This window comes from Poromitra crassiceps, assembly GCF_964638095.1.
Source record: "Poromitra crassiceps genome assembly, chromosome: 14".
NCBI classification, from domain to species: Eukaryota; Metazoa; Chordata; class Actinopteri; order Beryciformes; family Melamphaidae; genus Poromitra; species Poromitra crassiceps.
In genome coordinates, this window is record NC_139633.1 from 6,708,003 (window position 1) to 6,720,502 (window position 12,500).

Sequence of the window (12,500 nt, forward strand, 5' to 3'; positions counted from 1 at the left end):
TTGTTGAGGACTTTTCATGTGGAAAAGATCAGTCTCAACCTGTCCCGTCATCTGCTGGTTTGACGTCAAGAAGAAACGCTGTAGTCAAGTGAAGCTGTGCTGAAAGATCCTGGAGGCGTCTCTCGTTTCCCAAACAGAGTTTAGATGAAACCGCGGACACTCTTGTATGACGAAGGCCTCGGCCAAAGCCTCCCCTTTCAAACTCGCCTCAAATGTTTTTCAGAAGCACATTTCCGTGAACCATTTCCGTCATTTAAGAGATCGTTTCCAAACGAGCCGCCCTTATTTTGAAATCGGAGGTTTTGCTCATACGGAAGTGGGTGTGCTTTCTTCTAAACTGGGTTGGGAAAACAACAGAGACATCCTGCATGTGGTGTTCATTTGTGAAGATGATCCTGCTGAACTAAACCTCCAAGTATCATAAACGTTTGTGAACCACAGAGCTTATTTCAGCCATCTAACCAAAAACCCATTCAAAAAACCCATTGACTTCCAGACAAGGGAACCCAGCGAGATGCTACCTTCTGGGATGGCACACGCACACACACGCACACACACACACACACTCACTCACTCACTCACTCACTCACTCACACACACACACACACACACACACACTCACACGCACACACACACACCCACCCACCCACCCACCCACCCCCTTCTCGCTGGTGAGGCTAACAGAGCAGCAGGCTTATATAACCCAGTTGGCCCCCAGACCCTGCTGGGGTTAAGTGAGGACAACACACACACACACACACGCAAATGCACATTATACACATGCAGCATGCAGAACACATACATGCAGATTATGTGCACACAACAACGCATGCATGAAGGTCTACACACAGGTGGGTTTCCATCCACCTGTTTAATGTGCACTTTCAATTTGCGCTTTAAAAAACCTGAGTGGAAGTGCTGCAAAATTTGAAAAACACAAAAACACACGAAATAACGCAAACACTTTTTTACGCTTGAGGGACGTGGAAAAGTTGGTGTATGGAGGTCAATGCAATAAATGCAGTGTGCGAATGTTTAACTGTTAAGAAGGTTCCAGTCAAGGTGCTATAGAAAGGGGATGAGCGACGGTAGTGCAGTGGATAAAACTGTTGCCATTTACAAACTGTCGTCTCATCCCTCGGAGGCCACCGGATCAAATCCGGCAATTTCGGCATCTGAGGTCAGATGCGTGTGACCTCACCGGGATGTCATCATCCGCTGCCATGATGATGTCATCACGATTTGTCGATGACATCATCACTGATGTCAGGTCCCCTCTGTGTCCTGTCGGGGGCGAGCGTCGGCTAACGATAACGAGTCACCGATCTTCCTACAGATGTTGAAGTCAGATCCGCCCAGTCGGATGATCCCAGCCACCTGTGAGTGGAGGGAGCTCATGCAATGAGCAACGAGCCGATGATGTCACAGGTGACATCATAAATCATGTCAGATCGGCTGCCTTACGACCAGTCGGATCTTCCCAACGAGTTACTGTTGACTGTCCCACCCAATGCAACTACGATGTCCAAACGGAACAAGCAGTGCGCTCACTCGGATTCCTCTAGCGCTCCACCGAATGGAATCGGGTGCAACAGTCAACAGCAAGATGCTCCCCAACCACATCCGGCACCAGGGAGCGCAACTGCGTCCAGTGGTCTGACCAGCACTCCTGGGCCAACACCAGCTATCAAAGCAGAATCAGACAGGCCCTCTGCGGGCCCTCAATCAACTCTCCTCTTCGCACCAGCACCCGTGTTCAGCACGGATTATCAAGAGACGCTCTTCATTGAAATGAGTTCTGGGCCGGGTTTCGCCGGGAAGTATGAGTCCAGATCGGCGGTCTTACAACCCGCCGGATCTTCCCGGAACTCCTCCCTTACAATAAAGCAAAGGAAAAAAATGCAAACCCCATGCAGTTCGAATGGAAGAAGAAGTGTGGGATTATCAGGCGACTCACCATGTTAAGAGTAACTTCTCCGTGAATTCTATGCCGAATTGGAGAGTGGCGCTTGCCAGCAGCACAACTCATTTTCATTTTTGGGTGAACTACTTCTTTAAGCCTGGAAGTAAAATACACCAGATGCAATCAAGCTTGCAATGGTGACATTAGTGTTAATTGCTTCTGTTACTAAAGTGACAAATAAAATAAATGAATAAATAAATGATAAAGATGATGATGATATTATTATTATTACTAGTGGACCCCCCTCCCCCCGTGGGAGTTGGACTCGGCTTTAACTAACACTGGCCCTTGTGATTCAACACAAGTGTGTTACTCAACCTTCTGTTAGGATTGTTTGTGTGTGTGTGTGTGTGTGTGTGTGTGTGTGTGTGTGTGCATGTGTGTGTGTGTGGATGAGAGAGCGCACGAGACAGCAGAGAAGACAGAATGAGGTGGAAGACGATCTCAACACTTAAACCTGAAACTAAAAGCCAAGCTGGCATCTATTATTCACACTAACAAGGAGGGCCATTCATCACATACTGTATGGAGGTGGGTGTGTGTGTGTGTGTGTGTGTGTGTGTGTGTGTGTGTATGTGTGTGTGACGGGGACCTCAGGGCAGGAGCATGTAGTCACATCTGGAGGAGGTGAAAGGAGCACATAGCTACAGAGATAGTCTTACAAATGGATCACTGTGATATCAGAGCTGGGGGTGCAGGTACCTGTGACCTTTGACCCTTGAATGAACCCAGGTCAGGGGGTTGTGTCACACAACAAGGCTTTCAAGATGTCCCATTTGAATTTCAGAATGAATTTCAGGAGAGATTTCTCTAAAATGACCTCTCTGCTCTCGTCTACAAACCTCTAATACAAATAAATAAATAAATAAATAAATAAATAAATAAATAAATAAATAAATAAATAAATAAATAAATAAATAAATAAATAAATAAAGTTAGATAGATAGATAGATGCAATAGACCCTTTTCACGGGGGCCATTTTGTGTCGAAAAGGCAGGGTAGACACAGGTGCAAGCAAAACACTGGAAGTTCCATGATTGGAAGTTGGAAACCCTCATTAGTGTTTTGCTTGTAATGTAATATAGTAGTATAGCAATATACTAATATACTATATACTAGTATATAGTAAGAAGTAGTAATATAACAAGTAGTGTAACAAATTGCTGTTGGCAGCGAGTAATACGTAAAGTAATAATACAGTATACAGTACTGCAGCGCTGCAATTCTTTAGACCGACTACTTCTTTCTACCGCAATTGTACTACTTGTAATTTGTACTACTGTTAAATGGCAGCCCGCAAAACCACACAGCGAGAATCCAGAACGCCCTCCCTTCATATCCACCATCGCTGCCTGCAAAACCACAGCGAGAATCCAGAACGCCCTCCCTTCCATATCCACCATCGCTGCCTGCAAAACCACAGCGAGAATCCAGAACGCCCTCCCTTCCATATCCACCATCGCTGCCTGCAAAACCACAGCGAGAATCCAGAACGCCCTCCCTTCCATATCCACCATCGCTGCCTGCAAAACCACAGCGAGAATCCAGAACGCCCTCCCTTCATATCCACCATCGCTGCCTGCAAAACCACACAGCGAGAATCCAGAACGCCCTCCCTTCCATATCCACCATCGCTGCCTGCAAAACCACACAGCGAGAATCCAGAACGCCCTCCCTTCCATATCCACCATCGCTGCCTGCAAAACCACACAGCGAGAATCCAGAACGCCCTCCCTTCATATCCACCATCGCTGCCTGCAAAACCACACAGCGAGAATCCAGAACGCCCTCCCTTCCATATCCACCATCGCTGCCTGCAAAACCACACAGCGAGAATCCAGAACGCCCTCCCTTCCATATCCACCATCGCTGCCTGCAAAACCACACAGCGAGAATCCAGAACGCCCTCACTTCCATATCCACCATCGCTGCCTGCAAAACCACACAGCGAGAATCCAGAACGCCCTCACTTCCATATCCACCATCGCTGCCCGCAAAACCACACAGCGAGAATCCAGAACGCCCTCCCTTCATATCCACCATCGCTGCCTGCAAAACCACAGCGAGAATCCAGAACGCCCTCCCTTCATATCCACCATCGCTGCCTGCAAAACCACACAGCGAGAATCCAGAACGCCCTCACTTCCATATCCACCATCGCTGCCTGCAAAACCACACAGCGAGAATCCAGAACGCCCTCACTTCCATATCCACCATCGCTGCCTGCAAAACCACAGCGAGAATCCAGAACGCCCTCCCTTCATATCCACCATCGCTGCCTGCAAAACCACAGCGAGAATCCAGAACGCCCTCCCTTCATATCCACCATCGCTGCCTGCAAAACCACAGCGAGAATCCAGAACGCCCTCCCTTCATATCCACCATCGCTGCCCGCAAAACCACAGCGAGAATCCAGAACGCCCTCCCTTCCATATGCACCATCGCTGGCCTGTGGGTTGAAAGATGGCGTCGCGGCAGCTTCATGAGGCGGCACGGCATCGCTATGACGACCAGTTGTGTGTGTAGAGCTGGGTATCGCCACACTGATGTCCTGATTCGATTCGATATCGATATTAGATTTACAATACCAATTTTGCTTGGATATGAAATTGATTTTCAAGTACCGTAAATTCCGGACTATAAGCCGCGGCTTTTTCCCCGTTTTTTGGCCTTTTTTGCCCCCTGCGGCTTATATAACGGTGCGTCTTATCTATGGATTTTTTCCAAAAAAAAAAAAAAAATCTCTCTTTTTTAGCACTCTTTCTAACTATAAATCCACTTCTGTTTTAATTTCCTCTCTTGCCCTCTTTTAACAACATAACATAACATAACATAACATAACACAACACAGGTAAGCAGAAAGAAAAAGACGAAGCAATCACGCCATGAATGAGGAAATGACTCACCTGCTGGAGGCTGGAGATACACGCTTGGGCTAAACTTTTACTCCGTGAAACACTATCGATTAAGTCCGACATCGCTCAGAGGTTTTGAGCAGCTTGAAAACAAGTTTGAAAACGTGCAGAAGTCCATCCACTCACTCACTAAAGAAACTAAGGCAACCGTGAACAGAGTTTATAATGCGGAAAAGCGGAAAAGCGCATCCGCGCACTGGAGGACAAAAACAACACAGTGAGTCCGAAAATGGATAAAATGCAAAATCGAAACCCTGCACACGCAGGTTGATGACTTAATCAGCAGGAGTAAAAGAAATAACATTCGCCTGATCAATGTAAAAGAGGAGCTGAGATTGGTGACATGGACGCTTTTGTGGCAAAATCCTGTGTTACATCCTGGACCTGAAGGAAGGCGAGAAACCACCAGAGGTGGACAGGGCACACCGGGCGCCTCGGCCACGTCCAGACCCCGGCCTGCCACCGAGGGCCATCTTCATCTGCCTACTCCGCTGGCCCGACCGTCAACTCATCCTCCAGGCTGCGGGGAAGAAGCCCCTCACTTGGGAGGGTACGCGCTTTTTCGTCGGCAGGACCTCTCCGCGTTGGTGCAACAGAAACGCGCAACATACAACAGCATCATCGAGTCAATGGATATCGCTTTGGCGTACTGTACCCAGCGAGACTCGTCATAACCAGACCGGACTATCTTTAGCACTCTTTCTAACTATAAATCCACTTCTGTTTTAATTTCCTCTCTTGCCCTCTTTTCACCACACCGCGGACACTGTGTGCCCAGCGGCGGAACAAGAGCTCAAAGTGAAACTGCCGAATATCTTTTGAGTTGGACTGGTCAATAGTACTGTGAGTAACTAAAATAAAAAAATAAAAAACGGAATTCTCTCTTCTTTAGCACTCTTTCTAACTATAAATCCACTTCTGTTTTAATTTCCTCTCTTGCCCTCTTTTCACCACACCGCGGACACTGTGTGCACTGTAAAAAAAACAAAAAATACCACAATGTGTGATTTTGTCTGGGGATTAGTGACCTGACTTTTGTTTTGTTGAAATGTTAATAAATGGGAGCTTCCCCAAACAGCCATCTTCCCGACAATCCCCTCTGTGCACGAAGCCTTACATATGGTAATTAAACATCAAAACACCCGCGGCTTATAGACCGGTGCGGCTTATAGAAGAAAAAAATAGTCACCTTTGAAGGTGCGGCTTATAGACCGGTGCGTCTTATAGTCCGGAATTTACGGTAACTACAGTAATACTGTAATGGAACCCTCTTAACCTGGCGCATTATAAAAAATATGAATGTTCACATTATGTTTATGAGATTGTGTTGCGCTAAGAACCAAACCAAGCGAGTCATTTTGTGTGTGTGTGTGTGTGTGTGTGTGGGGGGGGGGGGGGCACATTGAGACATTGAGGGGATACTATCTGCAGTGCAAGTGGTATAAGGTGTACTAAAATGGAGTTGATTTGAGCTGGTAGCGCAGTGGAAGACCGCCAAATGTCCCTTTACCCTCCAAAATAGAGTTTCAGCAAACAATAAATTATTAAAGGAGAAATCTGTTTGAGATATTTTGTAGCTATTGCTGACACTTCTAACATAAAAATGATAGTTCACTGGTGTGTGTGTGTGCCTGAGGGAAGTGTGTGTGTGTGTCTGAGGGAAGTGTGTTTGTGTGTGTGTCTGAGGAAAGTGTGTGTGTGCGCGCGCGCGTGCGTGTGTGTGTGTGTGTGTGTGTGTGTGTGTCTCTGAGGGAAGTGTGTTTGTGTGTGCGCGTGGGCGGGGGTCACTTGTCACTGTATTCTTGGGAAACAATAAGAAAGCTGATCTTACAGCGGTTCTGAGAAACTCAATCAATGAGCCAATCTGCTTCCCCGCAGCCGCTCCTAAGCCCCGCCCCCCGCCTGACCTCACCTGACCCCACGGCCCCGTGCCTACCACGCTGCCCGAGGGTGACCTCTGACCTCACAGGAAGGCCATATGTGCATGTGAATGTAGACACACACCTTTACCCACACAACCACATATAACCGTTCACAACACTCGCGCGCAAACACACACACACCTAGATACACCCGTTCACAACACGCGCACGCGCGCACACACAACACACACACACACACACACACACACACACGCACACACACACACACACACACACACACACACACACACACAGACACACACACGATGGGCAATTCTGCCGCCCTAAGGAGACGAGGAAGTGTGTGTTGAGTCAGTGTAAGTGGATCCCTTCCTCTTTTTTACCTTAGATTGAGATCTGCTGATGAAGGGGGGAGTGGGAGAGAGAGACAGAGAGAGAAAACGAAAGAGAGAGAATAAAAGATGGAAGAAGGGGAGTAGAGAGAGAGGAGGATGGACAGAACAGGGTATGCAGAGAGAGAGAGAGATGGATGAAGGGATGGAGTTTACAGTGAGTTGTAGCCACCTTTCTGCAGCGCCTGCGACTCAAAGCCGACACAAATGTGTTTAATGTATCTCGGCTTCTACGTTTTTATCGACGCATTTGGAGTGGACGTCACAGCCAAGGTTACGTCACTGCAGTTGAGCAGGCATCGCGGTAACAGAAACTCTGAGGAAGCCGAAACTACAGAGATCCCCGATTGAAGGGAATTCTTTTTTATCGATTGATCGATCGTTAACGGTGATCGATTCAGGAACGTGCTTACAATTTGCATCCCTACTCGGAACCCGTTGCGTATCGGTCTGACTCCGATAATCTTGTGGGGGGCGACAGCCAATAGTGACCTGGCGGTTTCCGGTGTAGCGAGTGGACACGCGGGCGAAGACTTCCTCTTCTGTGCGCTGGACGCTCATGGTTTACAGTTCCATAAGCAACTTGAAACGTGAGACTGGAGTCAGAGTTGAGATACAACATCTCATCTCATATGGGAGATGATCTGTTTCTAGACATTAGCAGAAATGTCATCTGGACCTGAAACATCTACAAAAAAGTATCAATGTTTGTGTATCGAGTGGGAAACGTTCAACTCGTGTAATAAAGGAAACACATGGCTTCCAAAGTGTCAATCTCAAGTTGCCAATCGGACTGTACACAACGATGGGTGCATGGAAGAGGAAGTATTGACCTGCATGTCCACTGGCGACACCAGAAACCCAGAGTCGAAGGCCATGTTCAGACTAGGAGGCCACATCTGATTTGTGAACTTTAGTGACCTATTAATGATTCTATCCAGATTGGTTTTATGAGTCTGGACGCTCCAAGTCTGATTTGTGTCACTTGTCCCAAACCACATATGGAGGTAGTTTCCAATCTGCTTTCGACTGATTTGACTTGAGTGTGGACGTGCTGATCACCCAAATCAGATTTGAGAGTGTCTTTTTGCAGGAGCGCGATTGTTTGGATGGCGAGAGATGATGGCGATTTCTTGTGCTTCTGCATTGGAAAGCACCTTCAGAGCTTGTTGCTGACACGCAGATCCGACTTGGAACACTTGCCCAAATCAGATTTGTGGCAGTGCGGACACACTCCCAAATCAGATTTGGGAAACCAATTGAGATAATGATGATGATTAATGACTTTAGCAGCAAATCGGATTTATAATAATAATAATGGCTTTAATTTATATAGCACACTTTAAAATGTAAAACAAATCTCAAGGTGCTTTACAGTAGATAAAAGACAAGATAAAAACAAGCTAAAAACAGCTAAAAAACGCAGAGCTAGTAAAACGCAGAGCGGAACAGGTGGGTTTTAACTCATTAAGTGCCATAGACGACCTAACTCGTCTTACATAATCCAGCGCTTGAGTGCCAAGGACGAGCTAACTCGTCTTACATAAACATTTTTTTTTTTTGACGGTGGGACATCAATCAACCCCTTTTACATCTTCGAGATAACTATTTGGAGCAAGAGCATGTGTGTAATCTATTTTACCGACCACTAAGTGGCGACAGAGACAGAGAGAAGCCACAGCCACGGGACCCAAAAGCCACGGGACCAAAAGCAGCCGCCTCCCGCGGAAATGGCTTGGCGATTTTACAGTCAGAAGCCCGGAGACACACACACAGAACGGACAGAGATCCCCTCCCCCCAGAGCAACGCGCGAACACACACACACACACACACACACACACACACACACACACACACACACACACACCGCGGGAGCAAGCCATTCAAGGAAATGGCGACGCGATTTTACAGTAATCCATTTCAGACTCGTCTTGCCCGACAGACAGGCAGGCAGGCAGCAGCAACGCGCTTCTGACACGCCCGCTGTTAGAGCCAGGAGGAAGGAGGAGAAGACACACGGAGGGAGGAGTTTGAATGAGAGGGGTGTTTCCTGTTGTTATGGAGGAAATTACTGTTCAAAACTATTGTTTAGAATGTCTGACGGTCTTACTGATGCCAAAAATGAATGGTTAAAGTGACTGTTTCACAAAAAGCCATTTATCTCTGAATAAATTTCCAGACGCTGAAACCATGCTGTACTCAACGGCTAATATCTACATAACTACTAACTCTGCAAACTAACTCTTTTAGACAGAGAAAGCACACATTCTATTAGTTATTTTTAGATGATTGGTGTTCATGAATTCTTAACAGAAAAGAATCCTCGGCTGTTCTAAAATGAGCCAGAATCGTCAAAAACACCCCTGGCACAACTTACCTACAGGAATGAAAACATGGCTGGCACTCAATGTGTTAAGGTTCGTTTTAAAAACAGCGAGGGATTCAGAGGCCCGAACAGTTCCTGGGAGCTGGTTCCACAGGCGTGGCCCCAGAGTGGAGAAGGCTCGGTCACCCATGGTTGCCAGCTTGGTGCGGGGGACAACAAGCAGGTTGAGGGTGTCGGATCTGAGTGACCGGGAGGGGGGCTTGGGGGGGAGGAGTTCCTGAAGGTAGATGGGACCAGTGTGGTTGACCGCCTTGTAGACCAGGAGGAGGAGTTTGAAGGTGATGCGTTGGATTTGCCTGTAATGTGAACATGGCCCTAATGGTCATCAGACCCATAGACGTCAGAGCGAGCTCGCACAGCGTCTGAGTCCAGTCTGCTGCTCCGTTGTCTCCACATGACGTGATGCCACATCAGGACCGTTACACATCCATTTCTACACACAGACCCACTTTTGAGTTTGTGCCTCCTGTGTGGGAAACACTGCAGCTCACCTCTGAGCCAGCGGAGCGGACTGACTGAGTAGATGTTCTTACCTCCGACTCAGGTCTGCTACGTGTTCCTGAAGCCAACTGCTACTGGCCGCTGGAGAGAGAGAGAGGGGGAGGGGGGGGGGATGAATACATGTTTATATATATACATATCAAATTGTATGTAACTTGGGTTAATGCGTGTTGCCTCCGCGAGGGCCATTCATTTCCGGATAACCTGCTAAAGATCATTTTCATGCGTTTCATCTGCCCAAGCCAGAGGCTCAAAGCAGGGCCAAACAGCTGGTGTGGAGAGTTGATCTTAGAGGGGGCGTCGTGGCCGCACTGCAGGGTATCCACGGCACTGACCGTTTCACATGGTCTGTTTACATTTGTGCTATCAAGTCTGTATGAGAGCAGGTGCCCTTATCTTATGCCCAGTGCCAGGGCAAGGGTGATCTTTGCTAGTTTCTAGCACTCGAAAAATCTCCCTTTTTTCCCCCTTGTAATTACACTGGCTCGCTGAAACACGTCCTTTGATGTACTGAGCCAGTGTTCATTAAAAGAAAAAAAGTGGGATTTTGAGTGCTAGAAACTAGCAAAGATAACCCTTGCCCTGGCCCTTGCCCTGGCCGTAAGACATTATGGCCCCTTGTATTTTTGGAAGCAAGCTGTTTGTAGAAAGCAGAAGCAGGGCAGCATTCTGATGAAGGATACAAAGAGAAAACAAACGGAGCACAAAAAAAACGCTCCGTGCGCTGTGTTTTGTGCACAATGGAAGCGCTCTCAACATGCTTTTCATAGCGTTCTGACTGAAAAAAGCGCTTTGGGTGTGAACGCCGCCTAAGGGTAACCCAGGTTATTTATTTTGTTGTGACACATTACAGATGTCACGCTTTCCCGACGGCTCCTGAACGCGTCATGTGCAGGAGGCTGGAGAGAGGATGCAAATGCGAGTTTGTCTGTCTGCTCTCAACCTGCTCTCAGCTCCGTGAATATCGCTTTAATCTTCATAACAGCGGCTCATTACCCGCTGTACACAACATGCACTAGTTCTGCACAAGCACTCGCGGGTCTCTCCTCCTTTCACCGACTCTCTCACTAATCTCACCGCTGTTTACATGCTTTTCAGATCGGCACACGCTAGTTATAGCCTACTTAGCTCAGCTGTTAGCTACTTAGCTTAGCTCTCTGCCTCTCGGTAAGATGTTCATGTTCCTTAGGCATAACATTCATGTATATTTGCTGAAAGGGGAGACGTCTCCCGCTACTGTTGATGTCCAGTGTGATGGCAGAGACACTGGGAAATGTGTGTTTGTTTTAGGGCTGTCAAACGATTAATTTTCTTAATCGCGATTAATCGTGCGATTAATTATAATTAATCGCGATTAATCGCATCTTTGTATCGCATGTTTAAAATGCTATATTTTGCATTGCAAAGCATTTTTAATTAGATATTAATCATTATTACCAGTGTGTCGTGATTGGGAATCAAATAAATGCAAAGAAATGTACTTTGTGATCTTGAATTTTAGATTTATTTTCAATTCAATAGAAGTGCAATGTAGACAGGAGGTCACAAAATGTCTACAAAATGCATCTTGAATAGAAAATAAATGCACAATAATTGTAAACACTCCAGAACGCTCCAGAACCGATACTTCCGGCGGCGGCGCTGTGGAGCAGTCGAAACCCAAAATGACACAGCCGAAGAAGGCTGTATCTCAGCTAAAAACTTTGGCACTTCCATGTGAATAATGGCTCGGTATTGGAAACTGTGTATTGATAACGTGTATATCACGTGAAGCCATTGGAGCCGACCTCCCAGTGGTTAGAGGACCCGCGCATCCGAGACTCTGAAGGAAGAATGAGTGACGAGTCTCGCGCTAACTAGCTGGCTGCTAGCTGGCCGCTAGCTACTTTTAGGTGATCGCTCGCCTCAAACTCGATACTTCGGTGATATTTTAATTCCGTTTTACACAAGGCGCAAACTACGGCTCTCGACTTATCCACTGTGCCATTTGGGAAGTAAAACGAGCCATTTAAAAGCGTATTGCTGTCGTTCTCGCCTGCACAAGCAGGAGACAGGAAACCAAACTGCTTGACTACAAGTACGGGTGCGCGAAGGGACAAAATAGCGGCATGCGATTAACGCGATTAAAACAAAATAACGCGTTATGATCGGCACGCGTTAACGCGCGATTAACGCGTTAACGCTGACAGCCCTAGTTTGTTTATTTGTTGCGTCGCGTGTAACGTTAATTAGACGAGGAATCCCGCAACTTCATTTCAAAAGCACAACAACGACCAGTTAGTGATGGTACCGAACTTTGGGAACTTCCAATACCGAACCGTTGATACAGTACACAGTAAACAAATTTAGATATTTTTACAGAATCGATATTTCGAGGCCAATTGGCCGGAAAACCAGGATAGCCTCGATTTCTATTTTTCTGCGCGGACCCTCTGCGGCCGTGAGCGACTCTGTCAAG

At 47.0% G+C, this 12,500-nt stretch overlaps 1 protein-coding gene across 3 annotated transcripts in view; it reads right to left on the reverse strand.

The window, feature by feature from the left end:
* Positions 1-12,500, reverse strand: part of slc30a6 (solute carrier family 30 member 6) — a gene marked incomplete at its 5' end in the record, with an annotated part of 89,939 nt that overhangs the window by 12,035 nt on the left and 65,404 nt on the right. For all 3 annotated transcript variants that reach the window (XM_083650458.1, XM_083650460.1, XM_083650459.1), the window contains one exon: positions 10,075-10,123. In XM_083650458.1, coding sequence (XP_083506584.1) covers positions 10,075-10,123 — 49 coding nt within the window. The remainder of the gene's footprint in view (positions 1-10,074; positions 10,124-12,500) is intronic.